Consider the following 26297-nt stretch of genomic DNA (forward strand, 5'->3'; position numbering starts at 1 on the left):
CCACTATTGTTGTTATTTTTTGAAAGCTATCTTCATTTTTTGTAAGCTTATTTTAAAATAATAGTTTTATTTCATTTTTTCTTTGCATGTGAGTACATGGACCACCAAGACAAATGTCTCTTTAAACAGTGTGGAAGATTCCAGAAACTCCTAGAATTTAACAGAATTACTTGTAAAATCTAGGGGTGGAGAAAACGTCACGTATCATGATAATTGTATTGTCAATGATTTATAAACTATACAAACAACTGTACAATTTACTGTATACTTTTGAATTATACAATTTTGAATCTCATCACATCAGGTTCCTCCTTAGGAGCCATCCGGAAAAGACCCAAGGTACCACATACAACTGATACGATACATTTTTCAAAAATATTAGAATTTTGGGATCATGGACTTTCTTTACATAATTGAGGAAGGTGGCCCAAAACAAACTTTTCTAAAGGTCCAACAAAACCTTGAGATCGCAATGATGGAACTGATGATGGAGTTGGAGACATTCAATAGAAATATGACATATTCCACCTTTAAGAGAGCACACTCATCATGACCTAAAATGTAGTCAACCAAAGATGAAGCCATTGATCCAAAATTGACATAAAAATACAGTATTGGCTTTTGTCCGGGTGATCGACTGTGAACTGTCTTTTTTGTTGTTGTCGTTTGTTTTTAAATGTCAGTTTTATAGTGATTGCACCCAGTTTGGTGTTCTGCTGCTGTGGATAATCTGCTTCATGACTGGACATGTTGTGTGTTCAGAGTTTTTGCATACCTTTGATTGTAACAAGTTCTTATTTGAGATACTGGTGCCTTTTTTATCACCTTGAAGCAGTGTGGCCCTACTTCTCTGCTGTCAACAAGATAGTTTCACCCAGGCAACTGCCCCATGGATGTTTCATTTTTTTCCTAAAAGTTCTTTGTTGACCCCAGAGATGGTGGAATGTAGACCCCAGAGATGGTGGAATGTAGACCCCAGAGATGGTTGACTGTAGATCCCAGAGATGGTTGAACGTAGACCCCAGAGATGGTTAAATGTAGACCCCAGAGATGGTGGTATATAGACCCCAGAGATGGTTGAATGTAGACCCCAGAGATGGTTGACTGTAGACCCCAGAGATGGTTGAATGTAGACCCCAGAGATGGTTGAACGTAGACCCCAGAGATGGTGGAATGTAGACCCCAGAGATGGTTGACTGTAGATCCCAGAGATGGTTGAACGTAGACCCCAGAGATGGTTAAATGTAGACCCCAGAGATGGTGGTATATAGACCCCAGAGATGGTTGAATGTAGACCCCAGAGATGGTTGACTGTAGACCCCAGAGATGGTTGAATGTAGACCCCAGAGATGGTTGAACGTAGACCCCAGAGATGGTTGAACGTAGACCCCAGAGATGGTTGAATGTAGACCCCATGTTGTGAAAGTGTAGGAACACGGACCCACAACAGGGGGCGCAAATGAACGGACAATGGAGAAGGTAAATGACAAGTTTTACTGTTGTGAAACGAGCACAACCAATACAACAATCAACAATTTGGGATTAAGCCGAATTCTGCTGGTGTCGTGTGGGCAGGCTCGAAGGTAGGAGACGTCCGTCCGAGTCGAACCGGAACCACCCAGATCTCCTCTGCCACCGAACCCTGGAAATACTGGAACCGCCAAGTCCCGAAGTCCCAGGTGGCCACTGCCTCCGCTCGTCGGATCCGGTACTGCTGGCAAGAGAGAGCAACAAACACACAGGTGTGGATGCGGCTGCACCCAGTAACACGGAGAGGGAAGAAGCCGCCTCCACCTCTCGTCACGTTAAAACAGGAAGGTGAGTACTTATCCAAGCAATTGGCTTTCGGTAGTCAGCTGTCCTGAAAGGTGTAACACGTATTATCAAATATACAGAATATGCTGCAGAGTAGTTTACCTCTATCTCAAGGCGATATCTCGGCACTGAGGTGGAGACGCCGTCCTCCTGATATACCTCGGTGCTGAGTAGAACAGCTGTGTCTGGTGATGGGTGACAGCTGTCACCCAGGCTACTCCCATGATGCGGCAGCGCCCTCTAGTGCCTGGAGCCCGCACTCCAGGCAGGGCGCCCTCTGTTGGTGGTGGGCCAGCAGTACCTCCTCTTCAGCGGCCCACACAACACCCCAGAGATGGTGGTATATAGACCCCAGAGATGGTTGAATGTAGACCCGAGAGATGGTGGTATATAGACCCCAGAGATGGTGGTATATAGACCCCAGAGATGGTGGTATATAGACCCCAGAGATGGTTGAATGTAGACCCGAGAGATGGTGGTATATAGACCCCAGAGATGGTGGTATATAGACCCCAGAGATGGTGGTATATAGACCCCAGAGATGGTTGAATGTAGACCCCAGAGATGGTGGTATATAGACCCCAGAGATGGTTGAATGTAGACCCGAGAGATGGTGGTATATAGACTCCAGAGATGGTTGAATGTAGACCCCAGAGATGGTGGTATATAGACCCCAGAGATGGTTGAATGTAGACCCCAGAGATGGTGGTATATAGACTCCAGAGATGGTTGAATGTAGACCCCAGAGATGGTGGTATATAGACCCCAGAGATGGTTGAATGTAGACCCCAGAGATGGTGGTATATAGACTCCAGAGATGGTTGAATGTAGACCCGAGAGATGGTGGTATATAGACCCCAGAGATGGTGGTATATAGACCCCAGAGATGATGGAATGTCAACCCCAGAGAGGGTGGAATGTAGACCCTAGAGATGGTAGTACGTGAAAAGCCCAGTAAATCAGCAATATATAAAAAACACTCAACCAGCCCATCTGGTGGCAACAATCATGTACTTTCAAAGTCACTTAAATTAGCTTTCATCCTCATTTTGATACTTCAGCAGATCCGCTTGACCACACCTATGTGTATAAATGCATTGAGTTTCTGCCATGTGATTGGCTGATTAGATATTTAAAGACCCCTTGACCAGGTGTACCTAATGAAACAACTCCACCGGAAAAAAATAAAATTGTTGGACAAACTTAATGAAGTGCTTCAATTGGTAACACTCAAATGAATTAAGATGATCTAAATTAACCTAACAAGTAATATCTATGTTATGCTAATTTGATAACTTTGCCAAACTAAAACATCAGAGGTTCATGGGCAGCTTTAATTAATGAAGAAAGGACACAAATAAATCTGACATCACCTATAGGTTTTATATGGTTTATTATCATTCATAATTAGAATATATTGGTGTAAAGCTGCACTTTAGGTGTCTGGCTTTATTTTTGTGTCAAAATCTTGAGCGAGTGCTTAGACATTTTGAACACACACACACTCTCTCTATAAAGTGGTTAGTGTGCTTAGTTTCAGTGCAGAAGGTTCCCAGTTCAAACCCCACCACTACCACATTTCTCCATGTAATGAGTTGTACCAGGAAGGGCATCTGGTGTAATACTTGTGCCAAATCAACATGCAGATCTATCTTGGATCTGCTGTAGCAACTGCAAGTGAAAACGAGCGATATTTTCCATCATCCACACGCTTTTCCTTTTAACCTTCCACACTGACTTCTGTCAGGGAGTGATGGGATTGGATGGAAGGCTGGACTATGATGTTTTTGCTACATCAAGTCTCTGAATGGTAGAAAAGTTTAAAACATTAGTAATGTTCTAACTTGAGTGAGCAAAGCTGATAAATCTGAGAGTCAACAGAGATGTTGAAAGTGCAACAACGCCACCATGAGTGAGTGTGGAAGGCTGCATTCTTCAGAGGTGGCTTAAAAGAGCTGCAAAGATTAAAAGTGGTTGACACAAGTGAGTTTTGTGCTTAAGTGGATATAAAAACAAAACAAAACTATATATATATATATATATAGTATACAAAAGTCATTTTATTTTCTCAGGAACGTGTTTTTCACAAAATTAATTCATGTTCATGCAAAACATCCTGTTGTTCCAGAATCTTCTCTTCTTGAACACCAGACAGTTTGACTCCAAACGACAACAAGGTCTTTGTTTTTAAAAGGTTTTTTAATCTCATGTCAACCTCGGGAATAAGGAACTATGTACCGTGAGTAGTCAGCAGCCAGGTTTTCATTCCATTTCATTCCACATACAGCCAAACAAGATTGGAGGACCAACAAACAGGCAAATACGACCTTCAAGCCCACTGATTGACCTTTGGAAAATTTGGGTAGTTCAGGAACCCACCTATGTATATTTGACAAGTTTGCTGCAAACTGGAATGAAAATTTAAATTTTGACCTTTGGCCCAAGAACCGTACCCTCTACCCCAATGATCGTTTTTTGGCTAATTTGACCTCATCTGGGAGTTTCAGAAAATTACCGGCATATATGTAATAATTTTGGTAGAAATCAGAAGTGGGGCAAGAACAACTAAATTGGGCACCATAGTTTTGTTTGAGGGTGGGCGATAAAGGGTTTAAATGAAAGAGCATATGATGCAAATATTGTACTTCCAGGGACGGCCCCATTATCATTATTCACATTAAATCTTGCTAAAACCTACTGATACAACCTCTCCCATTTGCGTTGTCTTCCCTAAATCCTGTGGTATCACATAGGAGTTCAAACGAGACTGGGCTTCCACATTTTGACCTTTGTTCTCAATAACCTTGACCTTTACCAAAACAAGCCCTTTAAGGGTGATTCCGGATTGAACGTTCATCTGGTGGAAATTGGTCAAAGGAGGTGATGTCAAGTCAAGTCTAGCTTTTTTCACTTGAGCCTTCTAGTCAAAATCAAATCTTATATCAGCCAGAAAGATCTGGAAAAAGTGATTCATGTTTTTATTATCCTTGTATGTTAACTCCTTGTATGTTGGCATTGACCAGTCAGAGCTTAATCGCCTGCAGCTTGTGCAGAATGCAGCAGCTCGTCTCTTAACTGGGACAAAGAAACGTGAGCACATAACTCTGGTGCTCTCTTCCCTTCACTGGCTTCCGGTTAGGTACAGGATTGATTTGTAGGATTCTTTTGTTTGTTTTTAAGTCTCTGAATGGGCTGGCTCCAGAATACTTCTCTAACCTTATTAAACTGTACCAGTCCTCTAGAGCCCTTAGATCCATGAATCAGATGCTTCTGGAGGTTCCTCGATTCTTCTTAAAAACTAGAGGAGGTCGAGCCTTTGCGGTTGTGGAACGCGCTGCCTTTCACGGTGCGGAGTGCAAACAGCCTCTCCAGTTTTAAAAAGCTTCTTAAGTCTCACTTGTTCACCTTGGCCTTTGGCTGAGTTGAACCACCTTGATTGGGTTTTTATCTGTTTTATTTCACTGTATTCTTATTTTTGGCTTTTATTGCTTTTTATTATTTTTATTGCTGTGCCTATTTTACTGTAAAGAACATTGGGAGACCAATGACATTAACAAAGGACCTTGAAGGAATAAACAGAAAGTTGTTCAGATTATAGTAAGATTTTTTTTCCCCGAGTCACAGGACAGAGTTCTGCTTCCATCATAGAGTTATATTATAGAAAGACTAGACAGCGCACTCACTATACCACATGAATAACGCAGACGTGCTGCCCTGTAACCCCGTCCGCCAATTAGTGAGTGTGCAGAACATTAAAAAAAGTCAGTCTTGTTGCTCCGATTGGTGCAACCATAAGATGCACAAGTCTTTGGCATCCTGACTCTGACCTCCCAGCTGGGACTGACATCTCATGTGCCTCTAGTTTTCATTGACAAATTCGACAATTACTATGAACTCTTCATTTAATGACTCCAACAAAAGCTTTACGGACTTATTGCATCCCTTAGGGTTTTCTTCTCGTATCCTTTCATGATAATTGAATGAAATGAACGAATAAACAAACAAATAAAAATATTTGAGTGTAGTAAGATGGCCGCCGTTATACTTCCGGTGGTTCCTCCCCCTCGGTAACTTTACTCGCGCTCACAAGGGGCGGTGTTAGGCAACGTCATTAATGACGTCAAGAGGGAGCGCGCATGCGCGAGGCCAAATCCTTTTTTTTTTTTTAAAGCAATGTGAACAAGTCGTCCAGGTTAAAGTTCCACAGCGTTTGTTAGGTTCACAGGAGCATCACGAGAGACAGGAGCTGGAGGAGGTAAGCATACCGTTATTCTTCAGTGAACATTCAGTAGAAGAAAATTAAAAATGCTGTTTCTGTCACGTCGAGTACTTGTACTTGGCGCGTGTAACCCGAACATTAAAGTCAGCTATATTTTGCTCGAAGAAACATTTCTAAACGCACCGTTCACTCTTCTCAGTTAGCTAACTGAGCTAGCGTCGAGGTGAAATAAATGAAGTCGAAATGAAACTGTCTTGAAAATAAAATGACATATACATATAGTTTACGTCTGCTCGTAAAATACATAAAAATAAAATTATTAAACTACGTCAATAAAGAATATATATATATATATACACACACACACACACACACACCAGAGTCAACCATAGAAATTAATCACTAGTGGTCCATAAAAAATGGTCAAAATTTTTTTTTCAAAAAACTTCAAGTCTCACCCTCTAAATTTGTTGTACCTAACATAAAAACACATCATGTACAATTTCATAAAACTCTAATAATTTTTACTGGTAGCACACAGCCCTTAAAGATTTTGCTCGCAATAACTTTGTCATATAGTATGGTGATTTCCAGATATTTCCAAATTATTTCTGTCAGTTTAATATTGATATGTCAGGACAGAAATTATGGCAATACATTGGAAAATCAAATCTTTTCATATCCCATAAAATAGTTAACACTAAAACATGAATTGTGAGATGCAGTTCTTCTCGTACATGTATCATGCTCCTACAATACCTACATACTGGGGTAGCGAAGATTTTGTAACAATCAAACATTGCATTTTCATTTTATTGATGAAATACTGTTTCATTATTGATAAATTTAAATAAGTCTATGCTTTATGTATTTCCATATATATTTTGATCTAGCTCCAAACAATAATATTATTTATGCCTTGCAGTATTTAATATTCAAAAATGTATGAATCAGCACAAGAACCAATTATACAGCTGTGTAACATAAGAGAACATCCTTTAATCAATCAATCAATCAATTTTATTTATATAGCGCCAACTCACAACAAACAGTTGCCCCAAGGTGCTTTATATTGTAAGGCAAGGCCATACAATAATTACGGAAAAACCCCAACGGTCAAAACGACCCCCTGTGAGCAAGCACTTGGCAACAGTGGGAAGGAAAAACTCCCTTTTAACAGGAAGAAACCTCCAGCAGAACCAGGCTCATGGAGGGGCAGTCTTCTGCTAGGACTGGTTGGGGCTGAGGGAGAGAACCAGGAAAAAGACATGCTGTGGAGGGGAGCAGAGATCAATCACTAATGATTAAATGCAGAGTGGTGCATACAGAGCAAAAAGAGAAAGAAACACTCACTGCATCATGGGAACCCCCCAGCAGTCTAAGTCTATAGGTGAGATATGGGTGAGATATGCTCTCTCCTTCTAGTCCCCGTTAGTACTCTAGCTGCAGCATTTTGAATTAACTGAAGGCTTTTCAGGGAACTTTTAGGACAACCTGTTAATAATGAATTACAATAGTCCAGCCTAGAGGAAATAAATGCATGAATTAGTTTTTCAGCATCACTCTGAGACAAGACCTTTCTAATTTTAGAGATATTGCGTAAATGCAAAAAAGCAGTCCTACATATTTGTTTAATATGCGCATTGAAGGACATATCCTGATCAAAAATGACTCCAAGATTTCTCACAGTATTACTAGAGGTCAGGGTAATGCCATCCAGAGTAAGGATCTGGTTAGACACCATGTTTCTAAGATTTGTGGGGCCAAGTACAATAACTTCAGTTTTATCTGAGTTTAAAAGCAGGAAATTAGAGGCCATCCATGTCTTTGTCTGTAAGACAATCCTGCAGTTTAGCTAATTGGTGTGTGTCCTCTGGCTTCATGGATAGATAAAGCTGGGTATCATCTGCGTAACAATGAAAATTTAAGCAATGCCGTCTAATAATACTGCCTAAGGGAAGCATGTATAAAGTGAATAAAATTAGTCCTAGCACAGAACCTTGTGGAACTCCATAATTAACCTTAGTCTGTGAAGAAGATTCCCCATTTACATGAACAAATTGTAATCTATTAGATAAATATGATTCAAACCACCGCAGCGCAGTGCCTTTAATACCTATGGCATGCTCTAATATCTGTAATAAAATTTTATGGTCAGCAGTATCAAAAGCAGCACTGAGGTCTAACAGAACAAGCACAGAGATGAGTCCACTGTCTGAGGCCATAAGAAGATCATTTGTAACCTTCACTAATGCTGTTTCTGTACTATGATGAATTCTAAAACCTGACTGAAACTCTTCAAATAGACCATTCCTCTGCAGATGATCAGTTAGCTGTTTTACAACTACCCTTTCAAGAATTTTTGAGAGAAAATTTACATGATAATGATATTTAAGTTGCTTGCATCATGACCAAGACTTGCTGCCGTTTCAGTCAGAATATAGGTGGCACTTCTGTCTGTTGTTTTGGTCCTATCCAATGCTGCTGCAAGTCCTGGTGTTACAACAGCTTTAATTTTACTGGCTTTTTGTGGCACTGGCATAACAAATTCTTCATCTGAACTTTCTGTGTTCTCTTCACTCTGGCTGGAGACAGTGTCAGGTAGTGAGACATTAGATGGTCCAGGCTCCTCCAGTTTCTCTTTGTATTTTGCTTCTGCAGCTTTCCTTTTTTCTGCTCTTTGTTCTTTGGCAGTTTGTATTTTATCTATGCCTGCCATGCATCCCCTTCTACCTTTCTCTCGCTGAGCAAGTAGGAACTGTCTGTCATCTTCAAACTTTATCATTGTTAGGACATCCTGATGTGCCACGTCAAACAAGTCCTCCAAAGATTCACAAAACACTGTTTCATCTTTCTTCTGCTTGTCTGTATTGCGATTCTTGGTCTTTTTCAATGTTTTCCATTTTCCGAACACCTTTTCTAACTTTGTGATCAGATGCTGCTTTGTCCTCAGTGGGATTCTAGCTCTCTCCCAAAAATGAATTGCCATGTCTATAGAGGTCACAGCAGCATCATGGACAGTTTTCTTCAAATCAGTGTGTTTGAAGAAAAACACCTTGAGTATTTGCCCATTTGAGGGCAATTTGTTTCCCTTTATTTCAGTCGGTGGAACCAATAAGGTATACAAATGTTCTACTTCTAGTAGCTGACATATTTTACTGAAGTTTCCAGTTAATGGTTAAGCACAAGGGCGTAGGTTTGGTCTCAGCTTTGGTAGGGACAATACCACCCCCCTGCCCACCACCACCACCACCCCCTAACCCACTCATACCATTAGACGCACAAGTACAGCATAATACATAACATATGACGACATAATGCTGAATAATTTAACACTTTATTTACATTATTAAGTGTGTAGGCAGACAAAGAAATAGCTTAAATAACAAACCCAAAATCACGAATCTATTCTATAGGCCTACACCTGAGAGAACAAGACAACAAAAAAAATACTTGTGGAGCTAACAAAAAAAAAAAGGTTTTTGCAACCAAGATGTATAATCTATTCTCCATCAATAATGCAGTTGTAGGTATCTGGCAACCTAATTTGCCAACAAAAAAAAGGGCTTTACAATGATATATAGGGTGTATTACGGTAAACGTAAGCCTGTGATGTCATAACGCAGAGGAAAAACACGGAAGTTTCACACTAGTGCGCCGCTGATTCTCATTACCGTAAGTTCTCATGTAAGCCCTCATGCTGAAAAATTTCAACACTGACAGCAAGCCAAGAACCCGTGCTTTCCAACAGTATGCTATATGTTGCATATATTACGGTAAAGTGCGTTCGGTGACTTTTGAAACGAGGGAAAAGTATGAAAAAGAGCGCAAAAGTGACAGAAAAGTACAGACAGCAAACATAAATGTAGTAATTTTTGAGGAAAAGGCAGGGTGTTAGTGTCATTTGTGAAGGTGTGCGTGTGTGTTTGTGTGGGTGTGCAGTTTAAGTGTGGCGCACAGCATTGTTCGCAAGCCCCCGCCCTTCTTGTTTTTCTGCACCGGAGCAGTGTTGCCAGATATGAAATATGAAACTATCGTACCAAAACCTCACAATTAACGTATTTTGGGAGAAATTGTCGTACACAAACAAAACGCATACAACGTAGCTATTTTAGCGTTTTTTTTTTTAATTTACAAAGAATTTTATGTCACATTTTTAAACAGTAATTATAGTAATGGGGAAACTATGGCACAAAAAGAACGCAAATGCACTACCAGACTAGAAAGATTTTTTTTTTTTCTGTGAAGGGACACAAACGTGTTAATTACCAGACTAGAAAGAGTCGAATTCAACCTCGAGGTCGCTTTCGTCATCCGATGCCATGGCCACTTGTGCAGATTTTGTTGAACACAGAAAAAAATGTTGACACCTCCATAAGGAACTTTAACTTTTTTTTATTCTTCTTGTATATCTCTTTGCTCTTGTGTTTTGTTCGTTTGTTATTGCATTTGTTGAAATAAAGTTTCGAAAAAAAAAAAGATGTTGGTTGGGGAATCTTCCTGTCACGGCAGAGATTAGATGGGAACTCATTACTTTGTGTAGAGAGGGGGCGGGCTTTCAAATGACTGTCCCGGTCGCCCAAAGTCAGCATTTGATGCCGCCTGAGTGCAACACCTGCAAAATGATTGATCGTACATCGTACAGAGGGCAAAACTATCGTACAAATACGATAATTATCGTACATCTGGCAACACTGCACCGGAGCCACCCATCCTCTGCGCTCTGGGACCTCCCACTCTACAAATTAAGCACTGCCTGCCACGAGATGCGCTTTGTTTACGTCCATGTGAGAAGAACGTGAGCTAATGAAATTGCAACATGGGTAACCCTGTCACTCTGGCACGTCGAAAACACAAAACGTGACGACTAAAATTATAGTATCGAGTTCGCAAAAAAATAGTGAATGATTTTGTTATATAAATAAAATTCTAAATATTGGTAGGGACTATTTTGCCATCCCAAAATATTGGTTGTGACTTGTCCCTATGGTCCATATGCAAACCTACGCCCCTGGTTAAGCATGTTAAGTCAGCAAGTGTCTCTTTTTACATTTATCTCATGTTAGATTCACCATCAGATCTGAAAGAAAAGAAGCTGTGAATTGAAGCAAAAGTTTCAGCTTGTAGCCTAAAATAACATTTTTGAAAGTATGTTGTTTGTGAGAAATATTTAAACCCAGGTATAGTTTTAAATTGAATATAAAATTATACTTTAGTTACACTCAGGTGGTTAACTTCTATCCTCTTTATAAGTGATGTGATTAGATAATGGATAACCTATTGCACGGGCACTCGGGCAGCGATAACTGATATATTTACAACCTTTAGCTATGATGTGCTACCTCTAAATATTAATGTATGACAAAAATATTTGGCAGGCTTTCTTTTTTCCCAGAGCATCATAAAATGAAGGGGTGAGAGTAATGAATTTCCAACTTTTATTTTTTTTGAACCACCCTATTAATCACATCCTTTGATAACCAATTAATGTCAAATTCCAAGTAGTGTGTGTGCGCTACTGTAGTTTTCTTTGTATCACTTCAGATGGAGAGTAAATGAAATTCATTGGCAAGAGCGAAAGTATTTTTTTTACTGTAACAGATTGTGCATTTATTGTGATGAGTCAGCATATTGTGAACACACTACCCCCGTGACTAACCACAAGATGACTCAAAATCATCACAAAAGACAAGGCAGGATAGTTGTGATGCCTGTAAAGTTCAAATACTATATGAAAAAAAAAGTTTTGGCGTTGAGACTTGTCAGAGGATGGTTTAACCAGATCTGCTGGCAGAAGAATGTCTAAGGTCTGCTGCATTCACCTTTTAGTTTCAGGCTAGACTAGGGTTGCCAACCGTTCCTTGAAAAATGGAATCGTCCCTTATTTGGAAATAAGTGTGCGTTCCGTATTGACCTGAAACGGGACGCAGTTTGTCCCGTATTTCTGAGAGAATCAAAAAGTCTGGCGCTTTATATGGAAACTTACGGTAAATTTGATCCTAGCCTCTCCTGTTCTTCACCAATGAGCTGACAGACACGAGTTGACGATACAGAATCACTCTTATCTCATTGGTCGAGGGACATCTGCTCGCAAGAAGATCCCGGACGAGAATCATGAGGCGACGACGGTCGTCGGACGACCATAGCGGCATGGCTGATATCGATACAGACACTGGCACTGCAGATACGCCTACGAACAGCAATGTCTGTAACGTCGTTACTCCTCCTCGAGAAAAAAAAACAAACAAAAAAAAAGAAAGCAAAAATACATGGGCAAATGGGAAAAGGTGCGCGACAACAGCTATAAGTATTGTAAGTATTGTTTACTTTTTCAGACTTTCACTGTTACATTGTTTTGGATGATTTTTTTTTTTTTTGTTAATTTATACACTTTTATAACAATAACACGACAGATTTATTTTTAAAGACATATTTTTTTTTATACTTTGAAGCAGGACAGGATGCTCATATTGAAATTGTGAGTGAAAATTTATTTTGCACTAAAAATAAATTGCTAAATAATAATTTGTTTTCCGCATGTTCATATCATAACAAATGCATGTGTGCATCTACTTAAATTCAGGGCCAAGTCAATAGTCAAATGGTTAAAAATCGTTTCACACACGCGCTGGGAAGGGTGAAGGCAATGGTCAGGTGGCCGGTCCACGGAAATAGAGACTGGAATGGATGTCACGTGACTAGCGGCGTGCTGCACGGCGCCCATTACTGAGGGTGGAGAGAGACCTTGATCCTGTTAAACAGAAGCGATATGAGGAGAAAAAAGGCAGCCAGTGCTTCACCATCAACTGCACAAACCACAAAAACAAATTCTCCAATACTAAAATGAACTGTACAAGAGCCTTAATGTAATTATGTAAAACAAATGTCTATTTTAAAGTCGTTATGCCGCAATTTAATGTCAATATACTGAGACTATAACTCAACGCCATAAGTTCTTTTCATTAAGCTGCGTTCACATGCGGAAACAAAAATGTTTAAATATATTTATGTCTATATATATATATATACTTGCAGCTGTTGTTTAATATGATATGTACATGTGGTCACAGGAGGCATTTAAATTTTAACTGGTTGGAGGGGATGGAGGAGGTACTTTTTACCCTGACTGAGGGTCAAAAGTCATAAATTCTGAATGGCTTTATGTCTACTTGTAATAAAATGTTAGTAAAAATCATATATATGTTGTCATTAAAAGACTACACACATGCATAGGTGCATTGGAAAGAGCGTTCAAAGGGCTTTGAAACAAGCCTACAGAATTAGTGGATTATCTAATTGGCTACAATTGAGTCTCGTGCTCACACTCAGTAACTGTTCAAGATTAGATTTTGAATAATTACAGTTTGGGATGCACTGGTTGCATGTAGCATTTACAAAAAAGTGTGAAAGTGGATGTCTTGAAGAAAAAATCTGGTAATACTTGAACCCAGTGCTATCACACATCACATCTCTCCTCAGCACAGGAGACTGGAAGTTTGTCATTTTTTGCATACTTTACAGTAGTGTTTTAAAAAAAAATTAAAACCCAGCAGTGTTATTATATTGTATTTTTGTTTTTTATGTTTCCTTCACAGTGTTGCCACATTTAAAGTAATAAAACGTAGCAAAGAAAGATAAACAAGACCAGAGAGGTGTATACTTTGACTCAAAGTCTTGACATGGCCACCCCTACAGCCACCGATGTGGAGCAAGAAAAAGCAGCTCCTGCTCAGGATGACATGGAGCCGCAGCTGAGATACCGCCTGGAGCGCCCGGTCTACGATGAAGCCAACATACGTTCGCAGCTTCTTCATTGTAAAGACAAGAACTCTACCACTGCCCGACAGAGACTGTTACAGCATCTCCGGTAAGTAGCGTGATTTGTTGTATAGTCTGTGAGGGAGACCGGAGGAATCAGACACAGTAGTGGAAGTCCAGGAGTTGACCACACGTTAGACTTGGTGATGTAGTGCACTCACTATTCAGAAGGTGTGACGTTGATGCAGGTTGAACTGCTGTGTAAGTTGAGAACATATCGGAGCCTTTTATACACATGAATTGTTTTTACCACTGTAGTAGCTGCCTGGCAAACCTTCATAATTCAGCTTACGAATAGGTCATTTTGTTTGACGTATCAACTCGTGTAAGTAAAATGACACAGTGACTGATAAGGTTTAGAGGTAGGTGTGTGTGTATTTTTCTTTTTAAGTTTATTTGAAGGTGTACTGTGGACATGGACACGAAGAATGTGCGATAATACTCCCCCCCATTCCACAGCTCAGAGTGCACACAAAGACAAAGGAAAGATACAGCTCTGCCCTGGCATGTTTCGCATTTCTTCAGTTATTTACATCACTTACTGGTGGTTGTCTTTGACAGGATGCCGTGATTACACACACAATACATAATTTTAATGTTTACCCATAAAGATGTGCTGATGTTGTGGAAACACACATCATTATGCGTCAGGTAAATTGTGCATCCAGTAACAATGTGTATGTATGTATATATGTGTGTGTGTGTGTGTGTGTGTGTGTGTGTATGTGTATATATATATATATATATATATATATATTTTTTTTTTTTTTTTTCCAAAAAGTTTTAAATCTTATATACGAAACAAATTTCTGTATCATCCAAAGTAAAAACAAATATCAAACACAATGCTTTATTGCTTTAAAAACTCACTCCCGTTGGCACAACACAACCACGTCATCACCTTTCTAGCTTGTTGGCTTTAGAAGGCATATGAGTAGTGAAATGGAGACCAGCAGTGTTTATGTAAGGAGTTTCTTTTGTTGTATAAAGGCTTTAGTATCTGCATGGTGGTATGGGACGAAACCTACACTGAAAACAAAAATAATACTTGACGCCAGTCAGATGAAAAGGTGATTGAAAAGCACAACTCAAGCAGTGGAAACGGTGTTTAGTTGAAACTGAGGATCCTTTGGAGTTATGACTGAATTTATTTCAGTACCAAAAAAGTCAACAAACAATGTGGTAGAGTTAATTTGAATTAGTCATTAACATGTTGATAACCTTTAAAGGGGGAGCAGTGTATGAAGCAGTCCAGTGAGGCAAACATGACAATTCTAAAGGAGTTTTAAGTCTTCCTGTATGAGACAAGTTTGTCTCCTCAGTCATTTAGTGCTGGGCTTAAGTTTAAAGAAAACCTTTGTTGTACAAATACTTTCTTGATTTTATTCAAATACATTTATTTTATACAGCACCAAACCATAAGATGGTTTACCTTACTGACCCATCAGCAAGTGCATTGGGGTCAATGGTAAGGGAGAAATCCCTCAGTATTTTTGATTATAGGAAGAAATCTCAAGCAGACGAGCATCAGTTGGGTGTAGCTACAAAACAAACACTCAAAAAACACAAAGGTGGAAAACATCGGAGGTAAACATCCATATATAAATCAGTATTGAGACTGCCAGGAAAGTTAAATTAAAACAAAAAACAGCAAGAAGCTATAGATTGGAGTCCCTGTGAAATGTCCAATAATAAGTGCCAATGTAGACTGCACACATATCTAAGCAAGTTTCTAACTGCTCATATGTGAGGGAACTACACCAAAGCTACAAAAGCCCCATTCCTTCATCACAGCAGTGTCTCCAACTTGGAACCAGAGGGTCATGTTCAGTCACTTCCTGGTAGCTGACACATAGATCAATGGATATGATTTTAACCAATGCAAGAATCATCAATCTTAGTATGTCATCCAACGGAGCTACTTCCAAGCTTTTGGTAAGGTTCCAGTGTGTTTACTTAAAAACAAATAAAAACACTCCATTTTCTCATGTAGGTGTTCTTCAAAGAGGGCCAAAGCAGCAGTTCTGAGCTTTCTGCCTATTCTAACATGGCTGCCAACCTATCCAGTCAAGGAGTACCTACTTCACGATGTGGTCTCGGGTCTCAGCACTGGAGTTGTGCAGCTCCCTCAGGGTTGGTACACTGCAATCTGAGCATCACCACCAAGCTTTGATCACTTTGAGCTAGGCTTTCTGTCTGGAACCACCTAGGTGTTAATTAGCAGTCATTTTCACTGTTTCTTCATTAAAAGTTTTGGTAGTTTGGTAGTTTAGAAAATGTAGTCATTTTTTAATCTGAAAATCAATGCTATCATTTGCCTCAATACATACATTGCTGCTATTTTGGATATATGAAAGTGCTAAGCCAGTGTTTTGTCCATATGTGTAAAAGCAACAGTCAAAGATAACTGAGAACTATTTTGATTAGAAGGATGTCTGAAATAGTATAGACATGCTGGCAAAATGTATCAGGGGGTTAGAATTGGGAATGTGTCTAACTGTGGCTTTTTTTAACATATGTATTAAAATGTTTCTACATGGAAAATGTGTACAAAATAAAGAAAGTTTTTCCAAACACGAGATACAGGAAGATAAAGGAATTTCAAGACATTTAACTTTGTTCCCAGTGCATACGGTGACCCACGGTACTGTGATGAAGAGCATATAAATGAACTTTTTAGATTTATTAAACACAAATGGACAGCAAAATATGTAATCCACATGTTGCTAATTTACCAAAATTTTTAGTGACATTATTTTTCAGTGCTAGGTACTGCCCTGTGGGGCTGCTGTTGGCATTACAAAGGCTTAATTTTGATATATCTCTATCGTTGAGTTAATGTTGCAATAATTTGATTCCATGACCATTTGTTTTTCTTCTGCTCCACAGGTCTAGCCTATGCCATGTTAGCCGCTGTACCTCCAGTTTATGGTCTGTACTCCTCGTTTTACCCTGTCCTCCTCTACACCTTCTTTGGCACATCCAGGCACATATCTATAGGTGAGAGCTCCTAAAGCTTCACATAGGACTGTACATTTGAAAAAATTTGTGCTTTCTAACCTTATTATTCCACAAAGTCTTCCAACAAGCCCATTCATCTTAAATATATTGGATGTGTGATCCTGCAATAAATTATGCTATTTAAATCTTGAGTTGAACTAAAACAAAAGAATGCCTGACAAAAGTGGTGTTTTCAACAGGATAAACTCCACAGAAATGAAAAATATATCTAAAATGGTTTTTTTTTTTTTTGTTTTTTTTTTGCTTAAGTGGTTTAAGCTGCCTGTGTCACCTTCAAACATTATTATTTCAAACAGCAGTGCTCTAGTAAACCTGCTGTCTTCACTCACATGGTCTCATCATCTACTTGGTGGATTTTGGTTATGAAATGTAACTGATCCCCACCCCCTGGTCATTTTGAAGACAAGGCTGCTCTCATAGAAACCGGTTTGTCTCAAATGTCAGTTGTAACCTTTAAGTTTAAGAAACCCTGCTCAGCTTTTTTTTATAAGCGCTGATGTGGAAACTGAACAAACTGAACAGAGACTGTGCAACAGGTAACAATTGGTCTCACTGTAAAATGACAGGTGTCCAAAGATTACTTGCCTTTTATTAGATTCCCCTTTGTCATTTCAGTGTGCAAATACAGATGTGCACAATGGTAGCAGTAAAAACACAGTCAAGAAACAAATTAGAATGGATGATTTTTAGTCCAAAGGTCTATATACAGAAACGAGGATGTTGACCCGTGGGGAACCATGGGTTCTAGATGTGGTCATTTGTACTATATACAGAGCAGCTGGCTTTTGGGGAAAATCTGTTTACAGTTATGCTACTTTTTTTTTTTTTTTTTTAAGTATTGACAGAAAAATTTCTTGGCTTTTATGAAACCAAAAAAATCTTTTATTAAAAGTTTAATCTGTTTTCAGTTGTGTTCAACTTTGTGAAATTAATTTTGTCATCAATAAGCTTTTTCTGAATCTGCTTAACCAGTACAATATTCTATGTAAAGAAATTACGACTAACTGAAGTTTTATTTTTGCACTGTGACAGTGTTCACACTACATCAAATTTCTTTTTTTTTTCTTTTTTTTTTTTTTGCTTGCGTGAGACACAATTCTGCTGTTTTGCCCAGAGTGTGAACATGTTAACTCTGGATTTGGGGTCACATACATACAGAAAATGTCCACATTTGAATCTGCTGTCTGAAGTGTCAGAGAGGATGGACAGACTGACAACTTCTGTCAGATCTGCAGCAACCTCACAGGCTTTTATTTTGAAATTCAGGCTCTTATTGTGGCAGGTGGGTCATTTGATTTTTGAGCATTGCAACCCCATTGTTTTCAAAAATTACTGACTTCTCAAATATTAGTCCAATCACCTTGCTGTTTTCACAACTTGAATCCTCATGGGAAAAAATACATAAGTATGACAAAGGATGAAAGTTGACTCTGGATTTTGGTTGATGCTCCGGACAAACACAGAGGTCACTTCCATTTTACTCTGAACAAAAATTTCTAATTCATGCATTTATTTCTTCTAGGCTGGACTATTGTAATTCATTATTATCAGGTTGCCCTAAAAGTTCCCTGAAAAGCCTTCAGTTAATTCAAAATGCTGCAGCTAGAGTGCTAACAGGGACTAGAAGGAGAGAGCATATCTCACCCATATTGGCCTCTCTTCATTGGCTTCCTGTTAATTCTAGAATAGAATTTAAAATTCTTCTTCTTACTTATAAGGTTTTGAATAATCAGGTCCCATCTTATCTTAGGGACCTCATAGTACCATATCACCCCAATAGAGCGCTTCGCTCTCAGACTGCAGGCTTACTTGTAGTTCCTAGGGTTTGTAAGAGGAGAATGGGAGGCAGAGCCTTCAGCTTTCAGGCTCCTCTCCTGTGGAACCAGCTCCCAATTCGGATCAGGGAGACAGACACCCTCTCTACTTTTAAGATTAGGCTTAAAACTTTCCTTTTTGCTAAAGCTTATAGTTAGGGCTGGATCAGGTGACCCTGAACCATCCCTTAGTTATGCTGCTATAGACTTAGACTGCTGGGGGGTTCCCATGATGCAGTGAGTGTTTCTTTCTCTTTTTGCTCTGTATGCACCACTCTGCATTTAATCATTAGTGATTGATCTCTGCTCCCCTCCACAGCATGTCTTTTTCCTGGTTCTCTCCCTCAGCCCCAGCCAGTCCCAGCAGAAGACTGCCCCTCCCTGAGCCTGGTTCTGCTGGAGGTTTCTTCCTGTTAAAAGGGAGTTTTTCCTTCCCACTGTCGCCAAGTGCTTGCTCACAGGGGGTCGTTTTGACCGTTGGGGTTTTTCCGTAATTATTGTATGGCCTTGCCTTACAATATAAAGCGCCTTGGGGCAACTGTTTGTTGTGAGTTGGCGCTATATAAATAGAATTGATTTGATTTGAAAAATTTAAATGCAACACTTTTGCCTGTAGATCACGCTGTTTGTGTGTGTAATCTACAGGTACTTTTGCTGTCATAAGTCTGATGATTGGCGGTGTTGCTGTGAGGGAGGCTCCAGACTCGAAGTTCTACTCTCTGCCAGCCAATGGCACCAACATGTCTGCCATCTTGGATGTAGAGGGTCGTGATGCCAGGAGGGTCCAGGTGGCTGTGATGCTCACAACAATGGTGGGAATTTTCCAGGTTTGTCTCCAGTCACCAAACACACTCTGTCTACCTAGCTGGAATTTACTGTGTGTGTGTTACATCCTGCCAGCTCATTTGATAAGATTAAGATAAGCTTAGTCTTTATTGTGTCCCTTTGCAGAAATTTCTGTTTGATTTGGCTTTCTCATGCTCTATTACCAATGTTTATCCAGACCAAAAGGGCATTTAATATGTGAAAGAAGTCAGACTGTTCATACCTTAAGATCATATTTTTATTTAAAATGGCAAGTTTCTTTGTCTGTTATGCTTTACCCCTTTTTTTCATGCTTGCTAATTTCATGTTTGTTCTATCTTTTTATATAACCCACCTCTGTCTACATGGTTGGATTTATTGTGTGTGTGTGAGAGAGGTAACACATGGTAGAGGCACAGTACTTCTATTATGGCTAGTAAGGAGCCTAGTACATCAAGGTTTGGTTGAGGGATTAAACAAGGAGTTCCTAGAGCACGGTCAAACGTGCTGCTGTAGATTATTCCTTACATAAGTAGAGTCACAACACTTTTTAGAGGATTGTTTTTAATGTGCCTAAAACTTTTTTGCACAGTACTGCAAGTATGATGACATGCTGCATATTTGGAACCTGTGAAGTGTTTGAGTGACTTGAAGTAACTCTGGTGCCTGTTATTTCAGATTGTTCTAGGTCTTTTCAGGTTTGGCTTTGTGGTGATCTACCTCACAGAACCTCTTGTGCGAGGCTTCACCACAGCAGCTTCTGTGCACGTTGTCGTCTCCCAGCTGAAGTACCTGCTAGGGGTGAAGACGCAACGCTTCAGCGGCCCGTTCTCTGTGATTAATGTGAGTAGTGTTGGCTTTTGTGTGGGATTGGACAGTGAGTTACATTGTTTGTTTGTTTTGAGAACTACCCTTCTACAGTCTTGAAACTCTGATTCAAGAACCAGTGCATTTCAGTTTTCATAGAAATGAGGTTCTCCACCTAGCAAATCGTATCTGCATTTAGTCGCAAACTCATCCATGCAGCATCACAGATGGAAGTATGTTTTCCCGACAGTTTAATGTATATAATGCGATATCGTCCACATAACTAAGATGATTTTTATAGAAAGAAAAGCAATGCTGCCATCTTGCCATAGCCAAATTAAGTACCTCAGTCTGTTAGCTGGGCATTTGCCATTTAGTACTTTATAAAACACACACACACTATTTCTATTTAGTACTTGAGTAACTTGTTATTGTGTCCTCCAACCACTTTTGAAATTTAGATAAAAATCAAAGTAAGGAACAAGAAGCAGTCTAAACATGTCAACATCCAGAGTCATACTATTTGAGCCTAAAAACCTGTGGGAGAACCTCCAGTGTGTTTGTGTTCTACACCAGTTTTACTTTTGGTCGGAATGTGCTGAATAGCCAACGATCAGGTTCTTTGACCAGAAGGGATACAATTTGCCTCAGATGGAAATGGATTGTATGAGCTTTTCACTGTGAGCTGGTTTGAGGTCTATGGGAGCAATGTCTCCTCTAATAAACAGCAGTTCCTTTCAATTTGAAACAGACTTAGAAACGAGTCAAGTCTAGGAACATGTGTTGGTGCTGTTCTTTGCCACATCCACAACACCGCGGAACTGCCTTAGGTCCTGGATAGAAACAGGTTGTTGGAAATCACTTCACGTCCGTATCTAAGGAATACATTTAATTACAAACTTAAATACCTTAATTTCCAGACTATTGGCCGCTACTTTTTTCACGCGCGTTAACCACTGCAGCTTTTGCAATGATGCGGCTAATTTATGGATTTTTCATAAGTCGAAATACATCAGTTGATTTCCTGAAAGCTGCGCTCCTCATGCGGTGTAAATTCACACACAGTGTAAATATAAGGTCTTGCCTGTTCGTTTTAGTGAAGAAAAGTCCCTCTCTGGCACTCTGTGCCAGTCGCACTGTCAGATCAGTTAGCGGAGCGGAGCCTTCTCCCTCCACTCTTCCAAACCAGTTCTCTGTCTTGGCGCAACAAGTCGAAAAAGTCACAGCGCGTCATTAATGTCTCATTTACCACAGACTCCATCCGATCCTGGCTGCACCCGATGAAAGTTAAAATTACTCAGTTCTCCGTGTGGAGCAGAAACACCGTGCTCGTACTGGATGAAGTGGGTGTCAGTATTTACGTGTAACGTTTAAGGAAAAAAAGCATTTACGGTACATATTTAATTAAAAGTTAAGAAATCTCATGTTACAACGTGGAGACCTGCGGCTCATTTATGTACAGTTTCTTTTTCTTCTTAAAATTGGTGGGTGCGGCTAATATGCTCTATAGTCTGGAAATTACGGTATTTGTTTTTAAGGCACTTTCTGTGATACTAGCTTGCTGAAATATCTCATCACAAATATGACACCCTTTTTAAAATAGGCAAAGGCTATACGCCCAACCGTTGGGCAGATAAGTCATACATTGAACATTACACGCCTAACTGTTGGGCAGATAAATATAATGTCTTGCCTTATTCGCCCAACCATGATTGCGTATTTGACATGTTTTGTGCATCTAAACTACGTTTTTTACACCACTTTTTAAGGCTCTGTTGTGGCGTATGTTTGACACATTTAATGGTGTCGTCTTTAATTACTGCGAAAACACCACAATGGATCAAAACAGACAAACTTCATAAGCATTTTGAACGGAAGCCTGTTAATGACGACGAAACAGTTTGTGAACAAAATGCTGCTTGTTAGCTGTAAGATAGTGTTAGTTTGACACAGTTCCCTGGGTGTGATGAGCCAAACAGAACTGCTTTAGATCATAGCCACTCCGCGGGGTGTGATCCCTCCCGCAGCCGGCGAGAAAATATCCGCCCTTTTCCCCCCTTGCATGGAAACCGGAAGTGAGCTTAAAGCGCGCTCCTTGGTCGGTTGTGGTTGGTCGTATATGCTCGCGAATTTACTTTATTGACCCAACGGTTGGGCGTATAGCCACTCCGTTTAAAATATTGTTCCATTTTTCCTGATGGACTGTTGTTCCTGGAATCAACTGTTGTTTTGCTGTCTTCTGTTAACAAATTTGACATTTGTGGTCTTGCTGTCCTTCTTTTTTTGCTCAAGAGTGTCAAAGCGGTATTCAGCGTCATCACCAGCACCAACATCAGCACTCTCATCATGGGCCTCATTTGCATCATCTTCTTATATGGAATCAAAGTAATCAATGAACGCTTTAAAAAGAAACTGCCCATGCCCATTCCTGGAGAGCTTATTGTGGTCATCATATCAACTGGTGTCTCATACGGTCTCTCTATGTCGGAGGACTACAAATTGGATGTGGTCGGTAAAATACCAACAGGGTAGGTTGTCAGAGCAAAACCTGGGTCTGGGCTCTTTTTGATGATTAAATCATTACACTAATTTAGACAAAAAAAGTTGTATTTTCACATCATGTTAAAACTGTCAGAGTTTTTTTTGCTTGTGTGCCTTCAGGCTCCTTCCTCCTGCTGTTCCAGAGTTGTCACTGATACCCAGTTTGGTTGCAGATGCCTTCGCTATTGCAGTTGTAGGATTCTCAATGGGAATCTCTTTGGCAAAGATTTTTGCCCTGAAGCATGGCTACAGTGTGGATGGAAACCAGGTGAGGCTGGAGATCTGGGACCACGTTATCAATCTCACCCCCCCATTATAACTTTCATTATGTCCTCTTCTACAGTGTCTTTGCGATATTAAATAAATCAAGTGAATATTGATCTGCTTCCCTTTAATTTCTACACTTTGTTGTTAATTTCTGTGTATGTTGGGCTGCTTCCAGGAGCTGTTTGCCCTCGGTCTGTGTAACTTCATCAGCTCCTTCTTCCACACGTTCACTGTCACTTGTTCGATGTCAAGAAGTCTTGTGCAGGAGAGCACTGGGGGAAAAACACAGGTGACATCCACAGAAGTGCCAATTTCTCATTTTAATTGCTGCTGTCAAACCATAATTATAATGATTGATGGGGTGACGTTGACGGATCTCACAGTCCTTCTTTAGATTGCAGGTTTGCTGTCGTCTCTCGTTGTGCTGGTGGTGGTGGTGGCTATTGGTTTTATTTTCCAACCACTGCCTCAGGTGGGTGACGCAGATCTTCTGTCTTATCTAAAAGTGTTTTGTTTTTTTTTCCCCTCTGCTGAGCAGTGTTTGATAATGAGAGAAAACATCACATTCCTCCAAATAAAACCCATAGTGTTCTCTTTCTGCTTTCATAATCTTCAGTGTTAATGTTTCATCATATTGTTTCCTTAATGCTTTTGGCAGTGCGCACTGGCAGCCATCATCATGGTGAACCTGATAGGGATGTTTAAACAGTTCAGAGATATTCCTACTTTGTGGAGGGCGAGCAGGATTGAACTGGTGAGTCTGACGTCAAACGCAACATTTACATTACTGTGCAAAACGCATCAGCTGCAAACATGACCGGCGTGTGAAGCCATGACGTGAGTGATGTAGACTTTGTTATTCAGGTCAGGCCTGTTGCACTGACCTCATGAGAAACTGCACTGGATCGTGCTGTCCTGTGACATGTTTACTGGAATGCGGTACTTCATCACAGCCCACTTTCTCACCTCTTTATATACAGCCTGGAGTTACCACCAGATTGTGTGCTGTGACTCCATTGGGGTTTCTTTTTCCTCCTGTCTTCACAGGAGGAGGTGTTGCAAAAGATTAACATTAAAATGAACATAGTACATAAATTAAAAGGGGAAAAAATCAGCTGATCACGATAATTTTGATATGTCTTTGATTTAAAAAAAAAACCCAAAAAAACAAAAAACGATTGTGTCATTAAACCTTTAACCTATATCTGTAACTTGTCATTGATTTGGCAGATTTCCTTCCAAAATGAAAATAGCTAAACTGGTACCGCTGTTCAAATCCAGTGACAAGCACATTTTTTTTTCCAAACTACAGGTCAATCTCACTGCTCCCTCAATTTTCAAAAATTCTGGAACAAGTATTCATTAAGAGGTTAGATGATTTTATATCCAGACATCACATACTAAATGAGCAGCAATATGGATTTAGGAAAAATCGTACCATTTCACTGGTGGTAATTGATTTTGTGGAACATATCACAAATGCAATTTGGAAAAAAACAATACATCATAGGGTTTTTTTTTTTTGACTTACAGAAAGCTTTTGATACTACTGATCATACCGTATTATTAGATAAATTATGGAAGTATGGCATCAGAGGATTGGCACATGATTGGATAGTCAACTACTTGTGCAATAGGTATCAGTATGTTCACTTGGGTGGGATAAATTCAGAATTTTTGAGGTGCAGTTGTGGAGTGCCCCAGGGCTCAGCCTTTAGGCCTTTGCTGTTTCTTTTATATACAACCTGTTTAAGGTTGTATAGCTGTTGGCTAGCTGTTGTAAAGGGAGGAGCAACATGGTGGATGCTGTCTTTAATTTGTTCAACCAATGAGTGAGCAGGGTTTGCTCATGTAGAATCAGTGGGAGGCTGTTCAGTTGTTAAACCGCATTCTCACAGACTTGCGTTACATGACCTGGAAAGTGAAAGAGGCTACAGGGGTTCAAATGGGACATAACACGAAGGTGTTGTTTACTATTGTGCACTGCAAAAAAATAAATCAGCCTACTAGGAAAGACCCATTTTAATAACCATAAATTTCATCCATTTGGATTAAATATCAGTTAAACTGGTTCATGTGAATGTGATACAAGTTGGATTTATTCTTGGTAAACATAATGTATTTAATTTGAGCTTGACTGATTATTACCCTCACATTTTTATATTTCAAAATATGATCCAAATGGATAGAAATCTTGTATGCAATTAAAATGTATAAATCTTATTCATTGGCTCTTTTTACAAAATTGCATCAAAGTGAATAAACTGTCATAGAGAATATGGCTACCTTATGAGTTCACATTTTTAACTTTTGTTTGTGTGTGTGTATATGCGCATACACACACGTAAAATGGATGTGGTTTGGGGTTGGTCTACGGCTGTAGCTGGATTTGGGTTGTTTACCCTTAACTTCATGGTTTTCCCCCAATTGGATGTAACAGCAGTCCTCTGAATTGTGGGTAATTCGTTTGCCAAATTCTGCAGAAAAAAGTGGGGGGAAAAGGGTTGAAGATGTCTAAGAGCCCTCGTGCAGTTGACTATTTGACAGAGGGACAGACCTAAACCCTGACACACTTTGTGTGAACGCGTGTCAAAGTATGTGTCTGTGAGGATTTTGGAATTGCCCCCCCCTTTTTTTTTCTTTTCTTTTTTCTCCTTTTGCAAAGGGTTGTTGTGGCAAGAAGCAGGTCTTGTCTATTTTAAAGGACAAGTTAGTGTTATTTTAAAAAAACAAAAAGATTTTCCGCTCACTTACTATAAAATATCAGTGGCTGCTCGCTGTTGTTCTTTGAGCATTTTACTACAAGTACCAGAGATAGTATGGATGATTGTTGAATTCAAAGTTTTAATTATCTGCAAATCTGATATCAGATACTGATATCAGTATATCAGTTCAGTGTGTTTAATTCAGTTATCCACAAACGCACACTCTGGTGAACCTATCATCTACAAATGAGGATTTCACACACAGGTGTGACATGAGAGATTTGCTTCCCATGGAGTTGACCTCAGCAGTGCCCGAACATCCTGGCACAGACCTGGAAAGATCTTCCTATCCAAGATTTTACGTTGTCCCACCATCCATTCTTTTTCCTGTAAGACCATCTGGAAACACAAAAGGCAGTGCATTGATTTACCTTTTTTGTTGATTTTTAAAAACCATACCAACCACCCATCCTGACACAGACCTGG

The 26297-nt window shown here is 39.7% G+C and overlaps 1 protein-coding gene across 1 annotated transcript in view; it reads left to right on the top strand.

Moving 5' to 3' along the window:
• Window positions 1-6001: 6001 nt before the first annotated feature.
• The window catches only part of slc26a5 (solute carrier family 26 member 5), a 29303-nt gene continuing 9007 nt past the window's right edge, over window positions 6002-26297 (top strand). Inside the window, exons 1-11 of the mRNA XM_034163585.1 lie at window positions 6002-6070; window positions 13630-13901; window positions 15846-15985; window positions 16742-16852; window positions 19333-19514; window positions 20170-20334; window positions 22591-22826; window positions 22960-23107; window positions 23282-23395; window positions 23501-23578; window positions 23765-23860. Of these exons, the coding sequence (XP_034019476.1) occupies window positions 13714-13901; window positions 15846-15985; window positions 16742-16852; window positions 19333-19514; window positions 20170-20334; window positions 22591-22826; window positions 22960-23107; window positions 23282-23395; window positions 23501-23578; window positions 23765-23860 (1458 nt within the window). The 5' untranslated portion in view covers window positions 6002-6070; window positions 13630-13713. The remainder of the gene's footprint in view (window positions 6071-13629; window positions 13902-15845; window positions 15986-16741; window positions 16853-19332; window positions 19515-20169; window positions 20335-22590; window positions 22827-22959; window positions 23108-23281; window positions 23396-23500; window positions 23579-23764; window positions 23861-26297) is intronic.

This window comes from Thalassophryne amazonica, chromosome 22 (assembly GCF_902500255.1).
Source record: "Thalassophryne amazonica chromosome 22, fThaAma1.1, whole genome shotgun sequence".
Classification (NCBI taxonomy): domain Eukaryota; kingdom Metazoa; phylum Chordata; class Actinopteri; order Batrachoidiformes; family Batrachoididae; genus Thalassophryne; species Thalassophryne amazonica.